Source organism: Miscanthus floridulus, chromosome 10 (genome assembly GCF_019320115.1).
Source record: "Miscanthus floridulus cultivar M001 chromosome 10, ASM1932011v1, whole genome shotgun sequence".
Taxonomy (NCBI): domain Eukaryota; kingdom Viridiplantae; phylum Streptophyta; class Magnoliopsida; order Poales; family Poaceae; genus Miscanthus; species Miscanthus floridulus.
The window spans coordinates 20,601,608-20,627,787 of record NC_089589.1 but is presented as its reverse complement, the minus strand read 5'-3'; the positions used below and the strand labels follow the sequence as shown (position 1 = coordinate 20,627,787).

At 45.9% G+C, this 26,180-nt stretch overlaps 1 protein-coding gene across 1 annotated transcript; it reads left to right on the top strand.

Annotated features, from left to right (window-relative positions):
- The first annotated feature begins 2,421 nt into the window (after positions 1–2,421).
- LOC136488152 (60 kDa jasmonate-induced protein-like) lies at positions 2,422–25,911 on the top strand. Its single transcript, XM_066485173.1, has 2 exons — positions 2,422–2,584; positions 25,124–25,911. The coding sequence occupies exons 1-2, from the start codon at positions 2,422–2,424 to the stop codon at positions 25,909–25,911; spliced, it is 951 nt and encodes a 316-aa protein (XP_066341270.1).
- The last annotated feature ends 269 nt before the right edge of the window (positions 25,912–26,180 follow it).

The following is a 26,180-nucleotide window of genomic DNA, read 5'->3' as shown; positions in this document are numbered from 1 at the left end:
CGTGCATATATACAGTTTAAAATCTTACCATGGTTCTATGTAAACCACATCTGATCTCGATCTCTGCTGATCTGTGTTGTTTTCCTTTCTTTTTTTTCTTTTTTCAGAGAGAATCTGTGTGAGTGTCAAATTTCGGGCAGATCTTACCAGCTGGTGCCTTTATTTATTTATTTACGCATCAAATCACTGGATCTACTGCCATGTCTTGTATGAAACAGTCACACTACAAAAGGTTCATCACTGACTATGCATGTCTGGTTTTTGCCTAAGTGTTCATGCGGAATAGGGGGCTATAGTTGCATGATTTTGTAACGTCGTTTATTTGGTGGAATCGCTTTAAATCTGAATATGTTACGCCTCTTGGATACATACCTCACAACAGATACTATAAGTGGGCTTTGGGGCTACATGCCTACATCTGAATTACGTTGATGTTCTTGGGTAGCCCAGGATGAAAATTAAACGCGAAAAATACCACCATTAAAGAATGTACTACAACAAATTTACCCTTTTTTGAGTACTACTGACCAGTAAAAGCACAATTTATATTTGCAAAAGTACAGTTTTGAGTGTTAAATAGACCCATTTCATTAATTTTGGTGGACCAAATTAACCATTCGAACCATGTGTTGTAAGGGATAATGTAAAAATGTATCACATCAATCCAAAGTCCATCCTCAAACAAAATGAGCTAGTTAAGATTGGAGTTAGGATCTAATGATCCACCACACCAAAACCCCCTCACCAAACACTTCTTTCCATGCCAAACACATTTGGAAGACCGCGGCGCCTCCAAAAGTTTGTTTCTTCTTCTGGCTAGTAATGCATGGTCATTGTTGGACAGCACACAGAAGATTTCGCCATGGGTTGCAAGAGTCCAATTCATGCATTCTTTGTGATCAACTACCAGAAACAATGGATCACCTTCTCGTTGGCTGTGTTTATAGCAGAGAGGTGTGGGGATTCATCCTGAGGAAGCTTCATCTGCAGGATGTCATCGTGTTGCAGGAGGAGAAGGCAATGGAATCGTGGCTTCGCAATAGGAAGCTCATCGGCAAAGAAGACGCTTTGAAAGGAAAGGAATTCGAGAACCTTTAATGGTACCCAAACCTCCCTGATGCACTTGGCGCTGAAGATACAAGCACCTGTTGTCGCTGTCTATGAAATATGTTTTGATGGTGTCTAGCTGGTTACAAGCACTTGTTGTCGCTGTTGTCGTTGATGTAGGTTGCTTCCTCAGGTAGTCGCAAAATATGTTGCCGTAAATCACAACCCCATGCTGCCATAGGGCCGTTTAGCCTCGGTAATCTGCGGATTACTGCTGCTGTTTGTTATGTAACTGTTATGTTGTCTTCTCCTGCTTAATGAATACCGTGCCAAGGCACGTTCGAGAAAAAAAAACACTTCTTTCCATTAAGCAAAGGGTGGCGCCTTCTTTTTCCAGGGTAGCAAATGCTTATAGCCTTTGGAGTTGGACACCTCGGACTTGGCTGGTGTGTGGTCGTGTGCTGTTTAGTACCTAGAGCCATCGACAGAATTTCATATTCTGTCTTCCGAGAGATGGAACCTTTCTAATTACGCCCTCTTTTCTAAATTATAATTCAATTTTACTTTAGTTTACTTTGACCTTTTCCTACGTCAAACTTTCATAGCTTTGACCAAGTTTTTACTAAAATATATTAACATCTACAAGCTATAATAAAGGCACTATCAAAACATATTTCGTAGACAATTGAAAGTAATTTTGATGTTATACATGTTAGTGATTTCTTCTATAAATTTCATTGGTATGTGATTTGTTAAGGGAATATTTTATGGTTTCCAACTCTGCACAGTGGCACACATGTATATTTACTTTGTGCTAGTTTTCTCTTCTATTTTAATAGTGGCATAGTTGGTATTTAGAATAATATGTTGGCGTGCTTTATGGGAATTAATTTTTTTATATTACAAGATGATAATTTAGAAGTAAATTTGAGGGGATTTGTAAATTTATTTTAACATGATAGAGTTAGGTACATTAGATACATAGTTTAAGATGTTACATGGATTATTATGATGGTAGATGTGAGTAATTTAGATGCCAATATAGGGTTACTTTAGATTATCTTTTATAATAGTAGTGGTGGGAAAGTTAGATGAAAATGTGTTGAATAAATGCAAATTCATGGTTTAATTATACCTAATTGGTTGCAGGAGGTTTCTGAATATATGTGACAATTTTAATGATCTACCTTTCTATTGCATCTTGTAAGGACTAGGGTGGAGCCTCCTTTGAGGGCCTAATTAGTAATTGTAAAATTGTCTCAATTTCCGTAGATTCATGCTATGTGCTCATATGAACATCACCTTCTACTCTTATAGTCTTATGTGAGATTATTCAACCAGTGGAATTCTAGCATTGCAGCAGTGGAATTCAGCATGGGAGATGCGCTCGTTGGTGAGCATCCTGTTGTGGCGAGGCAGCCAACAAGTACTACTAGCCCAGGGATTGGCGAGCAGGAAACTAATGGTGATGCTCCAGAAGCTACAAGTCAGCAAGCGGAGGTATACACTGAAGTGACTGGCGAGCAGGAGAGTACTGGTAATGATCCGGAAGCAAGTCAGCAAGAGGAGGTAAGCATTGAAGAGATTGCCGAGGAATCAGTTGCGCGCCAAGCAGTGAAGTTTATCATCACTTTCTGTCTTTTAACTAAATTCCCGTACTGCAGATGAGATTGATTCCTCCTGGTTATCCACCTGATGATGTAGTTGAAGTAGAGTACACCATTGGAGATAATGGATTCACTGGATTCATGATGGGTCTACGTTGCATTCTTGCCGATCACCCAGACCACAACGATATCTTGAAGGACCACTGTTTAAATACAAGAAGGCACCCACTGCTCGCGAAGCCACGTGTTGATCAACAACCGGCGAGGTGGATTCACATCAGGCTGCAAGTAGTGGAGGACGAGCAGAGCAAGGAAACGTCGTCCACAACCCTAGTTTTGCGGGACGACAACGTGGACGTCATGGGCTTCAGAAACAAGAAGGGCGATTGGTACGAGCTTGGCTACCAGCGGATGCTCCCACAAGAATACAGATCAAAACTTCTAGGCTGGGGCAATAGCTACAAAAGTATACTGGCCGCCAGAAACGAAAGTGAAGTCGTGGATACACTGATGAGGTCCGCGAACCTGGGAAAGGAATTCGCGGAGGACGCCGTTCGCTTGCTGTCGCGCTTCGACCCAAATGTAGTGGCACATGTTAACAACCTCAGGCTGGCAGTGGTGCGCCTGATGTTCATGGTCTCCGAGTCCGCAAAGACGAATCCTGTGCACGACGCCATTGCACGGGGCTGGGACACCGGGACGGGATTCACCAATCAATTGATGACAGAGTACGTGTCGAAATATGTAGCCATGTCAAGGTGTCTGAGGCATTGGAAGAAAGGAAACTATGTGCAACCGCAACCAAATTTGGAGCTACGTGCCATTTACCTCGTGCTCAACGGTACGCTAATCCTTTTTCTTTGAACAAGTACATTCAATCCTTTCATATATCTCTCTATCTCTATCTAATATTAAAGAATGAAGCGTTTCTTTGCTCAACTCCTTCCCTTCCGTTTTCCGTCGAGAGACTCTACTTTCCGATTTTGATTTTTTCCCCCTCTTCTCGCTTCTTGATTCGAGGATTCTTTTTTTCCTAGTGACTTCCTATCGGTTCTTTTTTTTGCGAGTACCTTTATGTGTGAGAAACCTGAAACTAATAAAAAGGATATAATTTTAATTTTTTTTTCTTCACAAGGAGCTCAGTACAATTGGAAACAAATATGGTCATAGCATGGTGCACAACAATGCAATAGAGTAGTATAAGTAGCAGGTTAGATATCAACAACTCAGTAGTGCCAAGAATGGTTTCAAAGTTTTGTGTTGAAATGCTTGCTCCAATCAATGTTGGTGTGATGACGAGCCCGACTAACGGCTGCCTGAGGCAATAGTGGCATAAGCAGACTTTAGCAGAGTTGCGATAAATATAAAGACATTTTAGGGCAAAAAAGGCAACTACAGATATGTGTGCAAGGCACATGATTAGTCAAAATTTAAATTTATAAGAGGGCTAAAGAATATTAAATATTATTAGAGACTTAGACAACGATTTTTATGGAGCTAACCAGAGAAATGAAGCATACCAACATCTCGCCATAGCAAACATTGCATGGCCACTAGATATATAAGTGAAATAAAAAGGAAGTGGATAAATCTTTAAGCAAAAGATTTTGTTAATGATGTATGGAATTCTTGTATATAAATGTATTTGGGAAGCATCCAGAGAAAATAATTATAGTCAAATAAATAAAAAACAAAAAATTATGTAAAAAAATCTAATAGCTATAATAAAAAAAATAGCTTCCCGCGCAAATATATTCTTTATGCACACACACACGCACCGTAGAAACATTGTAGCTGCTACTCCGTGTTCTTCATTCCCGGCAGAAACTTGTTCCGAGGTGGTATTCTCCCTAAAGCACACAAAGTGCTTCATCTGGCTTCCATGCACCATCCTGGGATTTCCCCTTATCTTCCCCCACATTCCTCTTCTCGATGCCTGTTGATAGGGGTGCGGGATCGACGACGGAAGTATTTTCCTGCCTCTCGAGGTGTGTGACATTCGGAACAGTTTGGAATTTGACTCATAGTGGTCCATGTGCATGTTAATGAGATATTAGGGGGGGGGGGGGGTTAGTCCCACCTTGGTTGTTTAAGGTGAGTTAGACTAACATATAAGGCTTCTAGAGTAAATCTCACCATCCCCGGTGTCGCGGGGTCGAAACTGCGGCAAGCATTGTTGTTCATCGGGTGTCACTGAGTGTGTCTCTGGTGGCTCGGGTGGACTCAAGAACACAAATATCACAGAGAGGACGCAACGGTTTATCCTGGTTCGGGCTATGGGGCCCTGCGTCTAGTAGCAGATGATCCTTATACTCAAGAGCTCCCAAAATCGGGGAGTTACAATAGATTGTAAGAGAGAGATTTGGTAGGGGATTGCTCGGGTCTGATCCTAGAGACCTCGTCACCGGTGAGGTGTTCCCCCTCGTCGGAGAGTCATCGGAGAGGAGGAAGACGATGGAAGCGGGGAGTCCTAGAGACCTCATCGCCGGTGAGGTCTTCCCCCTCGTCAGAGAGGAGGAAGACGATGGAAGTGGGGAAGGAGCTCTCGGTACTCCTCTCTGGGTGGCTCTGCTCTTCATCTGTCTCCGATGGCTCGGGTGGACTCAAGAACACAAAGATGAGGTCTTCCCCTCATCGAAGAGTCGTCGGAGAGGAGGAAGACGATGGAAGCGGGGGAGGAGCTCTCAGGGTGGCTCTGCTCTCGGTGTGTCTCCGGTGGCTTGGGTGGACTCAAGAACACAAAGATCACAGAGAGGACACAACGGTTTATCCTGGTTCGGGCTATCGGGGCCCTACGTCCAGCAGCAGATGATCCTTATACCCAAGAGCATCCATAATCGGGGAGTTACAATAGAGTGTAAGAGAGAGATTTGGTAGGGATCGCTCGGGTCTGATTGTAGAGACCTCGTTGCTAGTGAGGTCTTCCCCCTCATCGAAGAGTCATCGGGGAGGAGGAAGACGATGGGACTGGGGGAGGAGCTATCGATACTCCTCTTAGGGTGGCTCTGCTCTCGGTGCAGAGCTCGAGCTATTCGGTGAGGACAGGAATGATCTCTTTGGAATCGTCCTCCCCCCTCTAGATCCGACCTCCCCTTATTATATATCGAGGTAGGTCAAGTACATGGTGGTTTTGGGGGATTTTAGCCTATGGTCTACACACGCCAGAGTCCAGGAAGGTCTTGTAGCGCCATGGTGTGGGCCTTGGCATTGTCGTGGAGCCAAAGATTCCTTGGGCATCGACCGGCTACTCCATTCTGACATGCTGAGTGTCAGGTTCTATCGGCTTGGACCGGCCTCCACCAGGTGCACCTTCTGGAGGCTTCTTGGCAGTGAAGGTAGCCGGCTTGAGGGTCTGACGCATGGGGCCAGAAGCCCCTGAGCCCCTAAAGCCAATGGAGGAGTTTGTCTTCTTGTGTCACGCCCTGTGCGTGACCTTGTCAGAAGAGTGGTTGACAGCACCATGCATGCTGGGCAGCGCTGGGGAGCCCCTCGAGCCTTGGAGGCTAAGGGCGCCTACCTCAGGCCTAGGCCTTGGCTAGTGCCTAAGGCCGAGAGGCAGCCAAGGATTAGGTTTAGACTCCTGATGATCGGGAGCCTAAGGCTCGGGCGAGCCCCCGAGTCTCAAGTAGAGGTGGTGGGCATGCTCGGGCTCGGCCCAATCCCTTAGCCATAGGGTGCATGCGAGCGCACCTGAGGGGTGTAGCCCCCGAGCCCCCGAGCGGTCTTGGAAGGGTCGGTAGGAGGGTCTCTCGTTTGGGAACCTTTGATCTCGACGCTTTAACATACCCCTATGTTAGGATCTCGTCAGGAGCCCCTGAGCCCTTTGTGGCCTCACTTAGCCAAATCCATGATGGCGACGAAGGGCTGAGTTCGAATGTTTGGTGACCAAGCCAGCTGTAGCCGGGATGACTTCCGCTCAGGAGAGCATGGTGCCTTTCGTGGGTCTTTTCCTAAGTATGACAGGAGTGCTCGGCTATCAGAGCCGAGCTGTGGTGTTGACCCGCACTAACCCATGCTGCATAAGTCTGAGGCCCGAGCAAGGGCCCGGTGAACTCGTCTAGGAGTTGCTAGCCGTGGGCCCGGGGGTGCCCTCCTTTCTGACCTAGGCCTGCCATGGGTTAGGTGATCGAGAGCGTCTAGGCTCTGGCTTGGGGCCACCTGATCACCCCACATGCCATGCCCTTCTAGTGGCCCTGGTCTTCTTGTGCCAACCTTAGCAACATAAGTCGGGGTGCGGAGAGCATGCCGAGCATGGATGGGGCCCTTATTGGGCCCGCTGCTCAGTGGCTCCCGACCCAACTCTAGAGAGTTAGTTAGTTTTAGGGGTGTGCCACCCAGGCGCCCGTCAATCAGGAGACCAGGATCTCTGTCTAGGGAGTTTGGTGTAGCCCTTGAGGCCATCGTGGGGCCTCTATGCTTTGTGTTAAGGCGAGTTGCATCTTGGTGCTGCTGTTCCCTTGATGGGATGGGCTGTTGCGACAATAGCCTTGGTGGCCAAGATTATCGTGCCCGTGCTACTATAGGGTAGGCCCGTGAGAACCCCAAGTTTATAGTCATTCCGTGCCTTGGTGGAGTCACCCAAACTAGAGAGTCTCGGCTTCCTGACCGAGCCACTTGTTTGGTTCCCGAGCCTGATCTGCTAGGCTCGGGGGCTCGCTGCCTCCCTCGATGGGTCTCCTCAAGCAGCTCAAGGACGGTACTCAGACATCACTCATTAGGATGGTCAGGACGCTTCTAGGCGTCCCAACTATGGCCACGTGGGCCTATCTCCTAAGTGTCCCTCGCACTTTATTTTCCCCGGGGTAGCCTTGAAGCTCACTTGAGCCGGCTTTGAACCGCAGGCAGCACTAGGGGCGTCCCTTCTGCTCGTTTATGGGGTGGGCAACTGTCAGGGGATTAGAAGTATGGAAATGAAATACAAGAAAGACGAGCTATGGATAAAAATGACATAGTTGTTTGATGTTCCATGCATTGTCATACTCTCCCCCTGAGATGTTGCTGATCTTGTAAGCCCCTAGTCGGATCACACATGAGATGCGCAAGGGGAGCTCCCATGGAGGAGATAGCTTGTGGCTCTTCTTTGACAAAGCCGCCTTCCGGAGGACGAGGTCACCTACAACAAAGGAGCGTTTGCGTACCTGTCTAGCGTGGTAGCGATGGAGTCCTTGCTGATACCTGGTAGACCATAGGACCGTGGTGTTCTTGACCTCCTAGAGGATGTCTATGTCCAGTTGGTGCTACTCTTTGGCTCGCTTCTCGTCGTAGAAGTGGACCCTAGGGGCATCGAAGTCAAGGTCAAAGGGGATGACTGCCTCAACCCTGTAGACGAGGAAGAAGGGTGTGTAACCGGTTGATCGATTCACACTCGTTCTAAGCCCCGTAGACGAGGAAAAAGGGAATCAAGGACATTGAGGAAAACCCCCGGCGAGGGAGGTTTATGGGAGGATGCCATCTTTGCCAGGGCATCGGCCTCCTCGTTGTCCCACTGGACGATGTGGTAGATTTCGATGCCATCGAACTTCTCCAATTTCTAGACCTCCTTGTAGTAGGCCTCCATCCTCATGTTACGGTAGGAGGACTCCTTCATCACTTGGTTGATAACCAGCTCAGAGTCCCCTCATACGAAGAGGCACCGAGCGCCGAGCTCGACGGACACCCGGATGTCATGGAGGAGAGCCTTGTACTTTGACTTTGTTAGTGGCCAGGAAATGGATTAGCTGGAGGGCATACCTTAGTTTGTCGCCACTAGGAGATATGAGGAGAACCCCTCCCCCTGCACCCTCGATCGTGAGGGAGCCATCGAAGTACATGGTCTAGTACTCTATCTTGGTAGGGACGGTAGAGGCTTGGTCTTCAGTCCACTCTACCACGAAGTTGGCAAGCACTTGGGATTTGATAGCCTCGCGATGGGCGTAGGTGATATTGAGGCCTATAAGCTCAAGCCCCGACTTGGCGATGCGGCCTGTGGACTTGTGGTTGTTGATGATGTCTCCAAGGCCGCTGGAGGACACCACCACCACCGGGTGGCTATCGAAGTAGTGCCGGAGCTTGTGCTTGGTTATGAGCATGGCGTAGAGGAGCTTCTGGACCTTCGGGTAGTGGGCCTTCGAATTGGAGAGGACCTTGCTGATGAAGTACACCGACTGCTGGACCTTGAGGGCATGGCCCTCCTCTTCTCATTCCACCACCAGAGCTACACTGATGGTGTGCAGGAACAGAGTTTCCCCTTTAAGGTGGAGGTCAAGACCGGTGGCGTGGTCAAAAAGTCCTATAGCCGGGTGAGCTTCCTAGGCTTCCTGCACAAGCTTGGCCTCGGCCTTGATTTTGAGGCAGTGCTCAGCGATATCATGGGGGATGCCGAGCATGTCGGAAGCCTTCCATGTGATAATGTTGGTGTTCTCACGCAGAAATTCTGTAAGGGCCGCCTCCATGTCTGGGGACATGTTGGCGCCTATGCGGATAAGCTTCTAGGGGTCCTATGGATGAACCCGGACCGCTTTGGTGTCATTGACTAGACAAATTGCCCTGTCACAACGCTCCCCTTTGTGCTATGTGGGTATTCCTCCTTCAGCTAGCACCGAATTTGGGCGAAGTCGGCGGCGACGACGTCAGTAGCCGCGAGGGTCGTGCCCTCTTGTTTGCATAGGTAGGCCTCAGCGGCAGAGGAAGCCATGGTGATGATTCCCCATGGGCTGGGCATCTTGAGCTTCAGGCAGCCATAGTGCAAAACAGTCCTTCACATAGCACGCCTGGCCCAGCAGAGTATGAAAGGGGCTTGAGAAATTGATGACCTCAAAGTCAAGGATCTCCTTCTAGAAGTTGGAAGGATCCCCAAATGTGACCAGGAGCAAGATTCTCCCAAGGGGGGTGGCTCATACTCTGGGGATGATTCCGAAGAAGGAAGCTCCACTCGGGCGGAGGTCCTCCCTTAGAATCCCCATGCAGTCCAAGGCATCGACGTAGAGAATGTTGAGGCCGCTGCCCCCATCCATCAGCACCTTCATGAGGGAAGCCTGTCTGACGATGGGGTTGACGATGAGTGGGAAATGGCCTGGACTGGGTACATGGCTAGGGTAGTCATGGTGATTAAAGGTGATCGGCATTTCCAACAAGTCAGTCTCACCATGTTGACCTCTCATAGAGCTGCCCTCAGCTGCTGCCGGGGTCCTAGCCCTACTCCCCCAAAAGATCATGGAGCAGATCCGTGCCTCATCAAGGGTGGGCGCCCCTGTGGTGGATCTCCTCATGGCGTGGGGGAGCAGGATGCTATGGCATCCAGGCAAGAGCCTGGGTCTCCTCGAGCTACTAGCGGCGGTCATCCGGCCGCCCAAACACCATCTGCCTCGGCAAGTCAGCGTGATGAGTTGGCGCCGCCCTGCCTCGATGGGATTTAGGGCCAACTGTCGGGTGGGGCCTACGCCACACTTGGCCCTCAATAGATCTATGCTAGATCTAGTGGGGACGATCTCCTCGACCCACTCTTGGAGGGTCCAATGAGGGGGGCAGCGCCGGGGACTCACTGCCCGTCGATGTAGCATCTTTAAGCGGGTGAAGCTTGTCGTAGCAGGCGGCGACGTAGGCCATGCTCCCAAAGTTGGGGACCTAGCCTAGAGCAAAGGCACCGGCTATGATGGAGAACTCACTAGGGAAGCGGACGCCACCATCTGGGGCAGCGCCTTTTGCTCTGGTGATGAGGCAGGTGGCTCCAGCCATCATAAAGAAGGAATCACACTTGATGCGCTCCCCTACCTGGCGCGCCAGCTATCACAGGGTCAAAACCGCAGCAAGCATTGTTGTTCATTGGGTGTCACCGAGTGTGTGTCTCTGGTGGCTCGAGTGGACACAAGAACACAAAGATCACAGAAAGGACGCAATGGTTTATCCTAGTTCAGGCTATCGTGGCCCTACGTTCAGCAACAGATGATCCTTATACTCAAGAGCACCCAACATCGAGGGGTTACAACATAATGTAAGAGAGAGATTTGCTAAAGGATCGCTCGGTGCTGATCCTAGAGACCTCATCGCTGGTGAGGTCTTCCCCTCATCAAAGAGGAGGAAGATGATGGAAGTGGGGGAGAAGCTCTCCGTACTCCTTTTGGGGTGGCTCTACTCTCGGTGCAGAGCTCAAGCTGTTCGTTGGACAGGAATGATCTCTTTGGAATCATCCTCCCCCTCTAGGATCTGACCCCCCTATATATTGAGGTTGGTCAGGTACGTGGTGGTTTGGGGGAGTTTAGCCGTTGGTCTATGTGCACCAGTGTCCAGGAGGGTCTTGTAGCGGCGTGGTGTGGGCCTTGGCGTTGTCGTGGAGCCGAAGAAGCCTTGGGCGTCGTTGAGTGTCAGGCTCTGTTGGCTTGGACCATCCTCCACCAGGTGCACCTTCTGGAGGCTTCTTGGTGGTGAAGGTAGCTGGCCTGAGAGTCTAACGAGTGGGCCCATAAGCCCCCGAGCCCATAAGCCAACAGAGGAGTTTGTCTTCTTGTGTCACGCCCCGTGCGTGACCTTGTCGGAGGAGTGGTTGATAGCGCCATGCCTGCTGGGCAGCGCTAGGGAGCCCTAGGCCTTGGAGGCTTGGGGCGCCTACCTTAGGCCTAGGCCTTGGCTAGCGCCTAAGGCTGGGAGAGGGCTAACGATCGGGTTCAGACCCCCCGAGTCTCGAGTAGAGGCACTGGACATTCTCGGGCTCAGCCCAATCCTTAGCCGGAGGGTGTGTGTGAGCGCACTTGAGGGGTGTAGCCCCCGAGACCCCAAGCAATACTAGAAGGGTCGGTCAGGGGGTCTCTCATTCGGTAACCCTGATCCCCTAGGCTTTAATATACCCCTATATTAGGATCTCGTCACCCGGGCTAATCCTTTTACGCGAAGCAAGGACAAAAGTGTAAGTGGGATAGTGGTAGGTGTGGTTCACTTAGCGTGCAGAGTGGATGTGGGGAAGTCCAAGTGTCTGACATGGTCGACACCATCCACCTCACCGACCCAGCGCTATGTGCTATTAAATATAAATATATAAACAAATGAATGCAAATAAATTAATAAATATTAGTCAAAATATAAGGAAAACTTAATTAATCAAAAGCAAAAAATCATGTTGTCAGATATATAGGCTAGGGGTACCTGCACCGCTCGTATATGTGGCCATCATAGGCTATCAGCCTAGCTTTCGTCAAGAAGGAGGCCAACAAGGGCTGACGCGATCGACCAACGTGGAGATCAAGGCAAACCGAGGCAGGCGTATCTGGACAATAGCTAGGATTGCTCTATTGCGCATATCGTGTAACAAACTAGGAAACCAATCTGTTATCCTGATTGCCCTCATTGTAACCCTACCTCTCCTGCCTATATAAAGGAGGGTACGGATCTCGGGCTCGGGATCCATCTTCCACCATTCCAATCTACTATGTAGCTAGGAGCAACAACCCCATTAATTGAGCATACGAATACAAGAGCAGCCGCACCACTGGAGTAGGGTTTAGCACGCAGCCGACCAAGCAGGAGGAGGATTTATCGCGCAGCTCGACTTCATCGCCGATCGGTTTGAGGACATGCGCTTGCAGGAGCCCGAGTCGGCCAAGCAGGATGAGGAACAGACTCTCCAGATCTGTGCATTCGCCACCGGACTAGAGGAGGCTATGGACGGAGGACCGCTCGCCATCGCCCATGATCTAACCTGCTACGGTTAGCTTTTTGCCGAACCCAGCTGAAAGCATAGTCTTGATGCCACTCTTTTCCTTCGTAAGCTCAGTGACCGAATCCTGATAATGGATATAGCACTGGATCCAGTTCTCTCCAGATTTATGGGAGCATCAACACATACAGCGACTACTCACCAGAGTGAGCTTCTTCAAGTTGCCTCACCGTCCCCCAAACCTCCTACGGAGGACTCACAAAGCCCGCATCAAATTGATCGGGATCATAGCGATGACGACTCCGGCTCGAACCTTGTATGAGTCATCATCCACAACCTTAGCCAGGGTGGCATGGTTCTAGAAAAATAAGACCACTCCAATGAAAATAGCCGATGCCACAGTGTCGATGCCCCCAAACCCCTTAACACAGCGGCTTCCCGCTTTTCTCCCTACGACTGCTACCGATCATATGAAGATGATCATGCGGATGTCGATGATGACGACATCATCTCGCACACACGCAATTGTTATCTCAGTGCGAGCGATTACGAGGAAAACGGGTACCTCACCCCCAAACATTCCCCTCACAATCACTTCGAGTTTGATTATGCGGCACCGTACGAAACCAGCCAGTAGGCTCGGGATCGCCTACTTAATCACAATGACGTACTAGCAGAAGAAAATTAGAAACTCCAATGCCAGCTCCAAGAGCAGAACGCAGCTTAGGGCCGTCATGCTCACAATGACATTTTGCGAGCAGCTCTGGTGTTTTCTAACGCTGAACAAAACATGGCCGGGGCCATGAGGGAAGAGGAGGCGATGCCACAACCATCTATAGAAGAATGGTGTCATGCTTTTCAAAGGATCCAAGAGCTGATAGCGGCCGTAGCCGACCGCATACCAATGCTTAGCAATGCGTCTATCACCCACAGTCACGTGCCCTGAAACTCAAGGGCTCGACCACCGCGTCGACCTAACAGATCCTCGCACCATAATCTTGAATGCTGCCAAAGTCTTGCCCCACAATCGGGCGACAGCGTTGGTGGACGTGGACGCGGACGTGGTGGCGGCAGGCGTACTGCCAATGGGGGAGATCTCGAAGATGATGGGGCTAATGATGACACAGCGAGCAACTATTACTCCGACGACGAGGGCGACGCTCCTCGTGACAGGAGAAACCCAAGGAACCGACCTGAACTGGCACAATGCGCTGTTGACGACGATACCTATGACTTGGTTGGGCCTCCTGCGTTCGAATACAAGATCTAATCGGCCCCGATGCCCCCAAAATTCCATGCTCCAAGCATCAACAAATACAAAGGTGAGACAGATCCAAAGATTTGGCTAGTAAACTATCGCCTTGCCATGAAGGCGGTGTCCGCACCAGACACGTCTTTCATGATCCAATATCTTCCGATCTACATCACATATTCAGCCAGGAACTGGCTAAACAACCTCTAGGAAGACTCAATCAAGTGATGGGCCAACCATGAGAGGGAATTCTATAATCATTTCGAGGGGGCTTACACTGAGCCAGGCACCTCGTGGGACCTCTTGGGATGTAAACGCAAGGTCTGTGAGAGCCTTCGCGACTATATCAAATGCTTTACACAGCGTAAGAACAAACTCAAGGACATCCCCGATGCCAGCATTATCACCTCCTTCACCGTAGGTGCGGATAGTGAGGCCCTTATCCGAGATATCGGGTGAAGGAAGAACATTAGTCTCTGTGACATGTTCACCCTAGCCCACGAACACACCGACGGCAAAGACTGCTTCAATGCCAGCAATGGCAAGTACAAGTCGCGGCTCACCGACAATGTAGGCCAATCCTCTCCTATGAAGAAGGCTCACAAGCGCAGAGGCGAGCCTATGGCCAATAATGAGAAATAAGAACGCAACAAGCCAAAAGAAAGCCGCGGAGGCCATGGCAAGTTTGACGAGATCATCAACCAGATGTGCCAAAACCATGGCTTCCCGATGAATCATCCAAGCCAGCAAGGACAAGTCAAAGGGTGGCCGCCAGAAGAAGGTCAAAGACGGTGCTGACGATGATGATCAAGACCGCTACCCCAACGTTGAGGGCGTTATGATCATCTTCTGAGGCTCACTGGCCTACATGGATCGCTGATGTGAGAAGGTAACCCAATGACTTATCTTCGCCACTGCCCCTGCAGTTCTTGTTTATTTAAGATGGTCGAAGCGCCCGATCACCTTCAACAGAGATGACCACACCGAACATGTTATCGAGGCTGGTTGATTCCCTCTGGTGGTCAGCGTGGTGGTGGGAGATGTAAAAATGATGAAAGTCCTAATGGATAGAGGAAGTGGTATAAATATCCTTTACAAGGGTGCATTCGGGAAGCTAAATATTGAGGCAAGCAAACTGCGCCCCTCGCATTCTCCATTTCATGGGATCGTCCCTGGACATCGGGTTATACCCCTCGGTACGATCACTCTACTCGTCACGTTTGGTGACCAGGTACACTACCGTAAGGAGACACTCGCCTTTGAAGTCGTTGACTTTGAGGGTCCCTATCACGCTATTCTCGGGAGACCCTGTTATGCCAAATTCATGGCAATCCCCAGCTACGCCTACCTCAAGCTCAAAATGCTCGGCCCGCATAGAGTAACCACCATCGCAGGCAACTTTCAAGACACCTATGAGTGCGAAAGGCTGGCTATCGAAAAGGCCCAATGGGATCTGATCTTGGACGAGCTGAAGCTCAATGATGAGGCTAAGCAAGGATCAGGAACTCCCATCCACTTGCCCCAGTCTCCAGAGCACCAGCTCACACTAGTAACTCCGGCTAGCGTCTTACCTCCCGACCCCCAGGCCTTAGCCTCACCGACTATGCCAGTGCCACAAGAGGCACCCAACAAGTCGCCAGAGGAAGCAAAGCTAGAGGAAGGGAAAGACGATCTGGCCATCAAGGATGACCCCGCAACCAGGGCCTAAAGCGCTAATGGCCCTCACCACAACAAGTCTTGGGTCAGCCCCAAGCAAAGAGGGGCCAAAGACGGCAAGGCGTGCCTCGACCATGCTATTAATACGCACTAACTGTCGTCTCCCTCCGTCAACAAAAATAATACATGAATGTCTCGTAATCACTACGAAGAAAAGCATTCTATGTCCCTGACGATTTAGGAGGTACCTTCCTAAAAACCGCTTAGGGGCTATGACCCGGTTCTACACAACATTACCAATTCTGAGACACAAATGCTGGCATGATCACATCATACAGACATTACGTCACCTAGGCGAAATCACACTAGCTAGTTGACACTCTGTTCGACATGCTCGGGGGGCCACACATGGATACAAAACTTGCATCCAAGCACAACGAAGCAATTGTTGAAAGTTACATGGTTCTAGCATTTGGGCACGTTAAGCTAACCTACCCGATTGCTCGGGGGCTACTACAACTACAACAATCACGCACGGGGAGGTTTGTAGAAATACTACAAGTCTGCATGTCAAAATTTTTTATTTAGATGACCCTTTATAGAAGAGCAAACCAATAGGTCTCGACCTCAACGAGGGGTGTCCTTAATGACTTGCTCCACACTTACAACCGCAGCACTGGCTTGGCGACGGCACCAAAATCAGCTATCAGCCGCCCGACGTCAATGTTCTCGAGCACCTCCGCTCTCGACAGGAACCCAGGCACTACCGTGTGCAGGTCCACCCTTGGCTGGAGACGAAGATGGGTAGCGGCAAGGGCCACAGCAGCCCCATGGTGAACGCCATGCACCGTCACTGCCCTGACTCACGCCGAAAGGACAAGAGCCTGCACATGGAAGCAGCTCGATGGTGGTGCTCGCCGCCTCTTCCAACACCACATAGCGGTTGCTATTTACCTGCGCTATGACGGCACCGCTGTTGGCGGTCACTAACGACAACATTTGACCGCCAATTACTATCCAAAACAGGAGAAATAATCATACTTTTAGCACATATGCATACACTATTGACCTAGTTCCACTTGTATTCGAGAAAATATGTTTTGCAGGACACATGTTCGAAACATGTGGAAAACATGCGAAATAAAGTGAAAAGCGTAGAGCAGAACGCGTATTCCAGAAATGCGCAAATGGAGAATACATGGAGAAGCCCACATACAGGAAGAATCTGGGCCGTGCACCAACGTGGGAAGGGCCCAGGCCCAGGCAGGAACCGACCACGCGAAGCCGGTCGCGAGCCGGCCCCACCTGGGTGCGAGCGCACCAAGCCAAGCGGGCCTAGGTTCCTCTGGTGGTTGCATGCCTCCATGCAAGGTCGGTTTGCCAAGGTTTCCTAATTTACTGAGGCCAAACCGACCTCACTCCATTATATAAGCAAGGGAGAGGCTCATATTCAAGACACACACCATTTGGAGCTACCCTACCCTCTCTACTTGTATTTCATTAGTTCTTAGCTTTTAGTATTAGTTTGGAGCAAAGGCTAGAGCTACAAGGAGAGCTTGTCTCCTTGGAAGAAGAGCTACTCGGTATGGATATTTCTATAAAGAGTTCTTCCAAGTTCAAGTTCTCATATCAATTATATAGTAATGCATATGAACTAGAGTATAGTTTTCATGTCATGATCATGATATATGAACTAGTATATAGTTTGTGTGTTATGATCTTAACATGTTCAACTTTGAGCTTAATCATTCATATGACTTGGATGAGTAGAAGTAGAGCTAGGGTTGGGGTGACAGTTCGTTGTTCCTTCGGGGTTGCCTATATCCTTGCTTGTCAATCCGTAGGGTTGGAGTCCCAAGGGGTATAGGTAGATTCCTTTTACACGGGAGTGGTGCTCGGGTTCATGGGATCCTACAAATATGACGGTATCCCACGGTAGTGGGGTAGGCGGTAGGTGGTGATAGCCCTATTCATCCCTCGTATTCCCCCACGTTCGGGTATTGTGTAGGAGTTTTAAAGTCTCTCACGCTTGCTACCAGACCAGTGCTCGGAGATCTCCCCGTTCATCCTGAACTTAATTTTAACTCTAGTCATATAGGTTGTATGATCATTGACTGTTCTTTGCACGGCTATATTAGAACATGTCGGCTCCATGTAGGAATATTCTTTTATTCTTTGTTTTCCTTTTATCCTTAAGGTTAGCCCAGATGTGTGTCCACTATCCTCAATTACCGATTTTACCCCTGCCATGAATTATGGTCTATTATGCAAGTATGTAATCCTGTTTATGTCAATGTCAGACTTGATATACCTTGCCCTCCTTTGGGAAAATATAAATAATGATACCTTGAATACTTCCGGGTGAAATGCTACAATGATAGATCCGTACGCTTGCGGAATTGTCTGTAATCTTTAAGGACTATCGTAGTTGGTGTTTCCTAGCCGCGTTGCTAAGATTAACTCAATCTTAGTAATGGTGTTAAGAAATACCAACTGGCATTTCTGGCGCCGTTATCAGTGATGGACTTAAAACCTGCTCACTTGGTGATTGTGTTAAGAAATGCCAACAACCGCCACATGCCCAGGCGGCCAATTCATCCCACAGATGAGTAACCTCCGCTAGATTGTTGGCCAACTCTTCATTGGCCCGGCAAACATCAAAAGCTTCAGCCTGGACGGTAGCCAGCTGCTCTTGCAAGGAGGCTTAAAGTTTGCCACTCTAAGGCAAGAGCAACCTGCAAAAAAGTGATGAAGACAAAGTTCATCTCACTGGCAAGCTCGGAATGGGCCGCCACATCGATAGCCCTGGCTTCGACCGCTACCCCATCTGTGGCACCGAGCGTGGTCTCGACCACTGAAAGGCACGCCTTTAGCCGATCCACCTCCCGACATCCATCTCGAAGGGCTTGTCCCGCCACGGCCAGCACCCTCCTCACAGTGTGGATATCATGGCCGTCGCCTTCGAGCCCTTCGTCGTCATAGGGGGAAGGCGAGTCCGGTGATGACATAGCTCGCGCCACCGGAGGACATGATGGTGACAAGGCGTCCCGGATAGCGTCCGGCCAAGGCATCGAGCACGCCGAGGAGAAACCACTATGTCAAGAAACACGTCAGATTCCTCCAAGGTGAAGTCAATAGCAGATCCATCCTCACCTGAACCCCAGCAATCCTAGGCAGAAGGCCCGAGGACCGGGGGGCACGCGCCCTTCGGCTGACCCCTCCTCCAACTCCTCCCTCAGACACTTCTCGCCGGCCATGGGTGGCGGGCAAGATCTAGTGACAGACGGAGACACGACGAACAACGAAAGGTGAGCATGCAAAGGATATTGTGTAAGTGTACTAACTCCCTTCTTTCTCCCTTTGTTTTATAGGCTGGGAACACGCATGGTCAATGGAATCCCAGCAGTCTCTTCGGGCGAGAGCGGGTGTTAAGGCCAGCCATGCAACCACAATCTCTGAGAGGGCGCAGCATCCGAGAAACACGCGTGGGAAAATGAGCCGCTGAGACCGATGCCTCAACTTCGTTGAGAAGGAACCCATCCGCGTAAATGCGGAGGCCATGGGACCCAATAGTCCAAAACTCGATGTATTGTCACCCAAGCCGATACAGGTGAGTGATCTGACACTTAGATTGAGTACTCGGCTCGGCTCACCCATTTAGCAGGTGTAAGTGGTAGTGATTCATTCACTATCGACCCTGCCCCACCAGAGTCAGGGTGGTATTCGGGATGATCACCAGCCTAACCCTAAAACCTCTGACACTCGGTGTCATGTAAATCTCTCAATACCTGGACGAGCTCGAAGTACCCTATTTTAGCAGATGTGTGCCCCTTTGTGGGAAACCAGAAAACTGGTTGGCCCATGGCTGTAACCAAGGTATGAGCTCTTGGAATCTAGAAAAAGAGTTTTATGATGTGCCCCCATTGGTCAGGTTTTGTCCTGCCGCTTCCTTTCAGTGATAGCGGACGTTCACTCGTTCCACCCGTTACCAGCTCGAAGAGTAACATGCACAACTGCCCATAGCTACTCACATGTTCGTTATTCGCCCATAGTGGTTCCCGACCCGGGATGCTGTTATATTGGCCTCAGGGTTTTGAGACAAAGACCTCGCTCTTCCCACTAATGAGGCTCACGAAAATTCCAGATCCTTTACTTAACGTGTCTCGAAGAAAAACAAGACACCCTTACTGTTTGTTAACAGATGACTCAAATCAGGTCATCCTAAAAACCAACTGGCATAGTGACACGCGAGTGACGGTGGTGCAATTACCCAATCCTTATTATTGTTCTATGACTAGGACTTAATGATGCGCAACCACTAAATATACACCGGAATACATCAGGAACCGACTTCCCGAGTACAGCGGTGTTATCACCCTACCATGGCACCTACGGACATCCTGGAGGCTACACCTCTGGTTATCGGGTGCCACCACCCGAACGCGGCGTTGACAACGTCCCAAGGGCTATGCCCAGGAAACTACATTTCTCGATATAGGGTGTACCACCCGAGCTAGGTGCTCATAGCGACCAGGGAGCTATGTTCACTTGATGTATGGCATACCGCCGCCTCACTCGATACTTCAAGAAGATTCTCGCTACCCGAGAAATGCTCTTGGTACTCAACCGACAACAAACTGGCTCCTCAATACTTAGGAATATCTAGCTCCGCTGCTCAAAACTTCGGCACCAGAAGGGAATGCTCACTGGTACTTATAGTACACAGAACTTGCAGGGGGTACTGCGACATCCCGAGCACTGAAGCTACATACTAGCTTATCATTATGTCCTATGGGGGCTACTATTAGATATATGGGCCAGGGATACCTGCACCGCCCGTATATGTGACCATCACCAGGCTATCGGCCCAGCGTCCGTCAAGAAGGAGGCTCGGAAGGGCTGTCGCGATCGACCAACATGGAGATCAATGCAAACCGAGGCAGGCTTATCTGGATGAAAGCTAGGATCGCTCTGTTGCACATATCGTGTATCAAACTAGAAAACCAATCTGTTAGCCCTATCACTCTCATTGTAACCCTATCTCTCCTGCCTATATTCAGGATCCATCTTCCACCACTCCAATCTACTACGTAGCTAGGAGCAATAGCCCCTGTAATTGAGCATACGAATAGAAGAGCAGCCACACTACTAGAGTAGGGTTTAGCGTGCCACCGCGCCTCGAACCAGTATAAATCTTTGTGTCTCGTGTGCTACCATCTGATTCCATCTATGTGATCACGTTGCTGGATATTACTGGAGCAAAACAATACACACTTAATACGAGAAAAACAAAATAGAGCATTACTAGATACTATTTGAACAACCTATGCTATTAAATATATAAACAAATAAATGCAAATAAATTAATAAATATTAAACAAAACATAAGGAAAACATAATTAATCAAAAGCAAAGAATCACGTAATACAAGAAAAACAAAATAGAGCATTACTATTTGAACAACCTATGTTATTAAATAAATACAAAATAGAGCATCACTAGATACTATTTGAACAACCTGAAATATATCACAGAACATCTCACGGATACGTGTGAAAGATAATCATTGAACATCCTATTTACACTACATGAACATCCCAAAATATACCATGTAGCACCACATTTACAATCTAAAATATAGAAAATAAAAATAACATAATTAAAATAGTTAATTAGAGTAAAATAAAGAATAAAGAAGAATAAGAATAAAAGGAAAAAACAAAAATTGAATAACAAAAGCTATGGAATATATAGAACATCTCATTTATATAACATGAATATTAAAAAATACATCATAAAACATCGAATATATATACGGCGTGAACATCACAACTAGACATGAGAGAAAAGAAAAATAACAAAAAGAAAGGAAACATGTAATAGAGGAAAATAAAAAAAAGAACTTCGCATTGGTAATACTTGAACAACATAAAATATACTATAGAACATCTCACGAGTACTATATGAATACACAAATATAATCACAACATCTCATTTATACCACGTGAACATCCAAAAGCACACTATAGAACATCATATGTATACCACAAGAACATCATATGTATCTCATGGAATAAAAAATAGAACATGAAAAAATAAAATAAATAATGAAAATAATTAATAACAGCGGAAAGACTGCAACTTGCGCGACTCTCACCTTCTGTTGTTCCTCATGTTTTGACTCGAATAAGAACAACTAGCATAGAAAGATACCCAACACACCGCTAGCGCACTCTATAGTCCACGACAACTAATAAAAAATATGAAAACAAAATAATATAGAAAAAGATTTAGAAGAATAAAATACCATGTTTATGTGAATAGAATTATAATATCGATGAGAATAGGGAAGAAAATTACAAATACTATGAGGCACGTAATAGATTAAAACATAAATAGAAATACAAAACTAATAAAAAATATAACAAAACATAAGAGAAGAAATAAATAATAGAAAGAAAAAAGCACGTTATAGATTAAAAAACTTCACATGGATATTACTCGAATAACTTGAAAAATAATATAGGGAATCTCACATATACTATGTGAATAATCAAAGATACATAAATAGAAAACATTACTAAATGATAGAACAAAGCACAAGGAAAAAATACATCATAGAGTCTCATATTTATACTACGTGAACATCTCAAAGTACATAATAGAATATCATGTGTATACTATATGGACATCACAAGTATATCATGGAATAATGGAAATAAAAAGCAAAACATGAAAAGATATAAAATTACTAATTAAAATAATTAATTAAATAAAGAAGAAGAAAAAAGTGAAAGAAAAAATAATAACAAATGATATGAAATATATAAAAATAAATAACATAAGAAGGGAATAAATTCATTAAAGACTCAATAGAACATAGGGAAAAATAATTAGAGTAAAATAAAAAGAATAAAAAATTTAAAGCAAAATAAAAATAAGAAAATCACCAAAAACATAAAACAAAAGCGAAAGAAAAGAGAAATAGAAAAAGAATAAAAGATGAAAAGAAAGACAGAATAAAAGATGACAAGAATAATAGAACACCACAAAAAAGAAAAAAGAAAAGAAAAAGAAAAAAGAAATAGTAGAAAGGAAAGAAAAGAAAGAGGAAAAAAGAAAAAGAAAAAATAGGAAAACTGACATACGTGGGAACGACAGAAGTCGCACGCTCCTGACCTCCACACTCTCTCCGCGGGCTGCGCTCCCATAGGCCGCTGGTACACGCAAAATAGACTGAAACTAAACAGTTGGCCCAAATTAAACACCAGAAAACAAAACAGAAGGGGGGTTTCGGCAGAGGGCTCCTGTCTGACTGGTCGGTCGGGATGATTCTAGGTGGATTTGAGCCATTTGGACTCGGGGCGTTACAGAGGGGTAGTGGCCTATCTTTTCATCGGTGCAAGGCATGAGGAAGAAGCTCACCTCCCCATTGGCTTCCGCGTCAATAACCTATGGCGCCTTCATGCATCACGAGTGCCTAGTTTGGGTTAGTTTTATAGTACTCCCTCCGTTCAATTTATAGGTCATTTTTTTATTTTCTAGATCCACAATATATATATATATATATAGACATATTGTATATCTAGATGTACCTAGGAAAGCCAAAATCTTATTATTATTAATTATAGGCCGAGACACCACATTAATTCTCATCAGATGCGCTAAGAAAAAAAGATAAATCCTAAAAATTCTCATAGTAATAAGAAACATCTAGCTTTTCATTTGGTAGACTCTAATTATCATCACCGAAATTTATAAAAAATTACCCACATCTGCCATTATGAGAAAGTAACCCCCTAATTTTGCGTATAAATTACCCACATCAGCCATTACGAAAGAAAATTCAAAATAACCCCCTAAATTTGTATATAAATTACCCACATATGTTATTATCAAACATAATTTAAAATAACCCACTCACATTGCATCTAAATTACTTGTCATTGCTATTATTAAAGATAATTTAAAATAACCCTCTAACGTCATATCCAGATTACCCGTCTATGTCATTACGAGAGATCAACTAAAATATAACCCACTAATTTTGTAATTAGATTACTCACATATGTTATTATGAAAGATAATTTAAAATACATAATAATGATTTTTTGTAAATTATCCACCTTTGTAATTATGAAAGATCATAAAAAATAACCTCCTAAACTTACATTCAACCTACCCATTATATTTGTATCTACCTCAAGCCATTATAAAAAAACAAAAATATTTCTCAAATCTACGTGTAAACAGTAATATGTGCTATTACAAAAAAAATAAATCGATATCAATAAACAGACATACATATTTCTATATTATAAACTTCGACAACCATGAAATTAAATAATCTTAATGTTATACTTCACCATTTATACTATGTAAACATATATACATCCGGATATATATTTATTTTAATAGCTTATGAAGCATGGAAAAAGCTTTAGTTGACAAACCACATAGAAATTTATAAGTTGTATTTTAAATTCGTTTCTATATTTTAATTGAAAAATTATGTCATATCACTATTAGTAATTTAATTTTAAGCACTCTAAGAGATATAAAAACAATAGTAGACACATATAAGTCTGTGATACAACAAATTCAACAATTTCGGTGCTACAGTACAATCTGAGTTTTAACTTAATTAATATGTCGAAAACAATACTACTAGGACTTAAACTCTTTTTAATAAAAAAATAAATTTTGAATAAAAGATGGAAAACGCAAGAGTTTCTACCAAACATGTGAAAAAAATTGCACAAATCGATTGAAAGTCAAAAGATAAACTATGATTTATGAAGTCACGGAAAAGGATGAAACAAGAGTTTATATATCTTAATATTATGTTCCAATTAAATACATATCATGCTAGAAAAAGATAAATACTAGAAATTCTAACTAGAGGTCTCTAATGAAGCCTCCATGTTAATCCTCATGAGTCTCGATAGAAGAAAAGATAGATACTAGAAATTCTCACAAAATCCAAAACATTTGGCTACCAATTCGGTAGAACCTAATTGCCATCGATAATAATAACTATTGGATCTATTCTATAAATAATTACCCACCTCTGCTATTGTGTAAAACAACATAAGGCAACACATGACTCTATATTCAAACTACCCATGTATGCCATTAAGAAAGATTATCTAAAGTATGTCTAAATTTGTATCTAATTACCCATGTACTCTTATTATGATAGATAATTTATCTAACCCAATTTTTATCTTTTTATTTGACAAATAAATATTCTTTAAATTACCAACACTTTTTATTAAAAATGTTAAAATAACATAGAGCATGTATATATTTATACATTGCCCATTTCTATATATATTAATATATTAAGATTTGATCAAAGTAAGCATGCATGTTGTGCAAGCGTTAAGCTCGTACCAATTATTCGATGCACCTGCAGTTCAAACTTACATTTTCTAGAAAAATTCAACAAAACAAAATAAACTATAGAAATATGCCAAAAGGCAATGAAAATGTCCCAAATTTAAACATGTTGTTTGTGGTAGTGTACTAAAGCTTCAAAAAAAATTGGTGGCAAAAAACCAAAAAAAAATTATTTTGCCGAGTGCCAAGTTTTGGCACTCGGCAAAATAAATTCTTTGTCCAGTGCCAAACGCGGGGCACTCGGCAAAGAGGACGCCGCTGGATGCCGTTAAGCCCCTACCAATTTTTGCCGAGTGTCTGCCTTTGCCGAGTGCCAGGCACTCGGCAAAGACAGCCTTTGCCGAGTGCAGGTCTTTGCCGAGTGCCATATTTTGCCGAGTGCGGCGCATGGCAAAGCAGGTCTTTGCCGAGTGCCCGAAATTTGGCACTCGGCAAAGATTTTTGCACTCGACAAATCACGTGTTTCCCGTAGTGCTAGTGACTTATAATTTAAAGCAGTTTTCTCATGAGTTAAGTTATTATTAATTGTGGCAGGAAATTGTGAAGTAGCGTATATCATCAGAGATGAAAAATCATCCTTCATTTCATTCATGGAGGCTCTACGTGTCAAACTCGCGGAGCATCCTGATCGCGAGGATATCATGGACCTGCACACAGACGCAAATCTCAAATCTACCAGAAGTCATCCAATGCTCCCCAAGCAGCGTGCTGATGGTGAACAACCGGCGAGGTGGATTGAAGTCGAGCTACAGGTGGTGAAGGACAGCGAGGAAACGACATCGACAACCCTAGTCATCCGGGATGACAACATGGACATCATGGGCTTCATGAACCAGAACGGAGCTTGGTACGAGCTTGGCTACCAGCGAATGCTCCCACAAGAATACAGATCAAAACTTCTAGGCTGGGGCAACAGCTACAAAAGTATACTAGGCGTCAGAAAGGAGGAGGAAGTCATGGATAGACTCATGTGCGCAAACCTGGGCAAGACCTTCGCGACGCATGCCGTTCGCTTGCTGTCGCGCTTCGACCCAAATGTAGTGGCGGATGTTTACAACCTCAGGCTGGCACTGGTGGGCCTGATGTTCATGATCTCCGAGTCCGCAAAGATGAATCCTGTGCACAACGCCATTACACGTGGCTGGGACACCGGGAAAGGATTCACCAAAGAATTGATGATCAATTACGTGTGGAAATATGTGGAGATGTCAAGGCGCCTGCGAGAGTGGAAGCGAAGAAACTATGCGGATCCACAACCCAATTCGGAGCTACTAGATGCCATCTACCTCGTCCTCAACGGTACGGTGATCCCTTTTCTTTGAACAAGTACATTCAATCCTTTTATATTACGAGAGCTTCTTACTATTCCTAAGGTCCTAACGGAGCCTCCATGTTAATTCTTAATTAGCGCACGAGATAGAAAAAAAGATAAGTCCTAAAAATTCTTACAATAATCACAAACATCTAGCATTTGCTTTGGTAGACTCTAACCATCATCATCGGTAATAACCATTAGATCTATTCTATTTTCTAAAAAAATTATCCACCTTTGCCTTTACCTTATAAAAAATACATAAAGTAACCAGTAATT

Coding starts and splice junctions, on each gene's coding strand:
- LOC136488152 (XM_066485173.1), top strand. CDS start 2,422: ATGGGAGATGCGCTCGTTGGTGAGCATCCTGTTGTGGCGAGGCAGCCA. Junction 2,585..25,123: donor TGGCGAGCAGGAGAGTACTG/GTAATGATCCGG, acceptor TAATTGTGGCAG/GAAATTGTGAAGTAGCGTAT.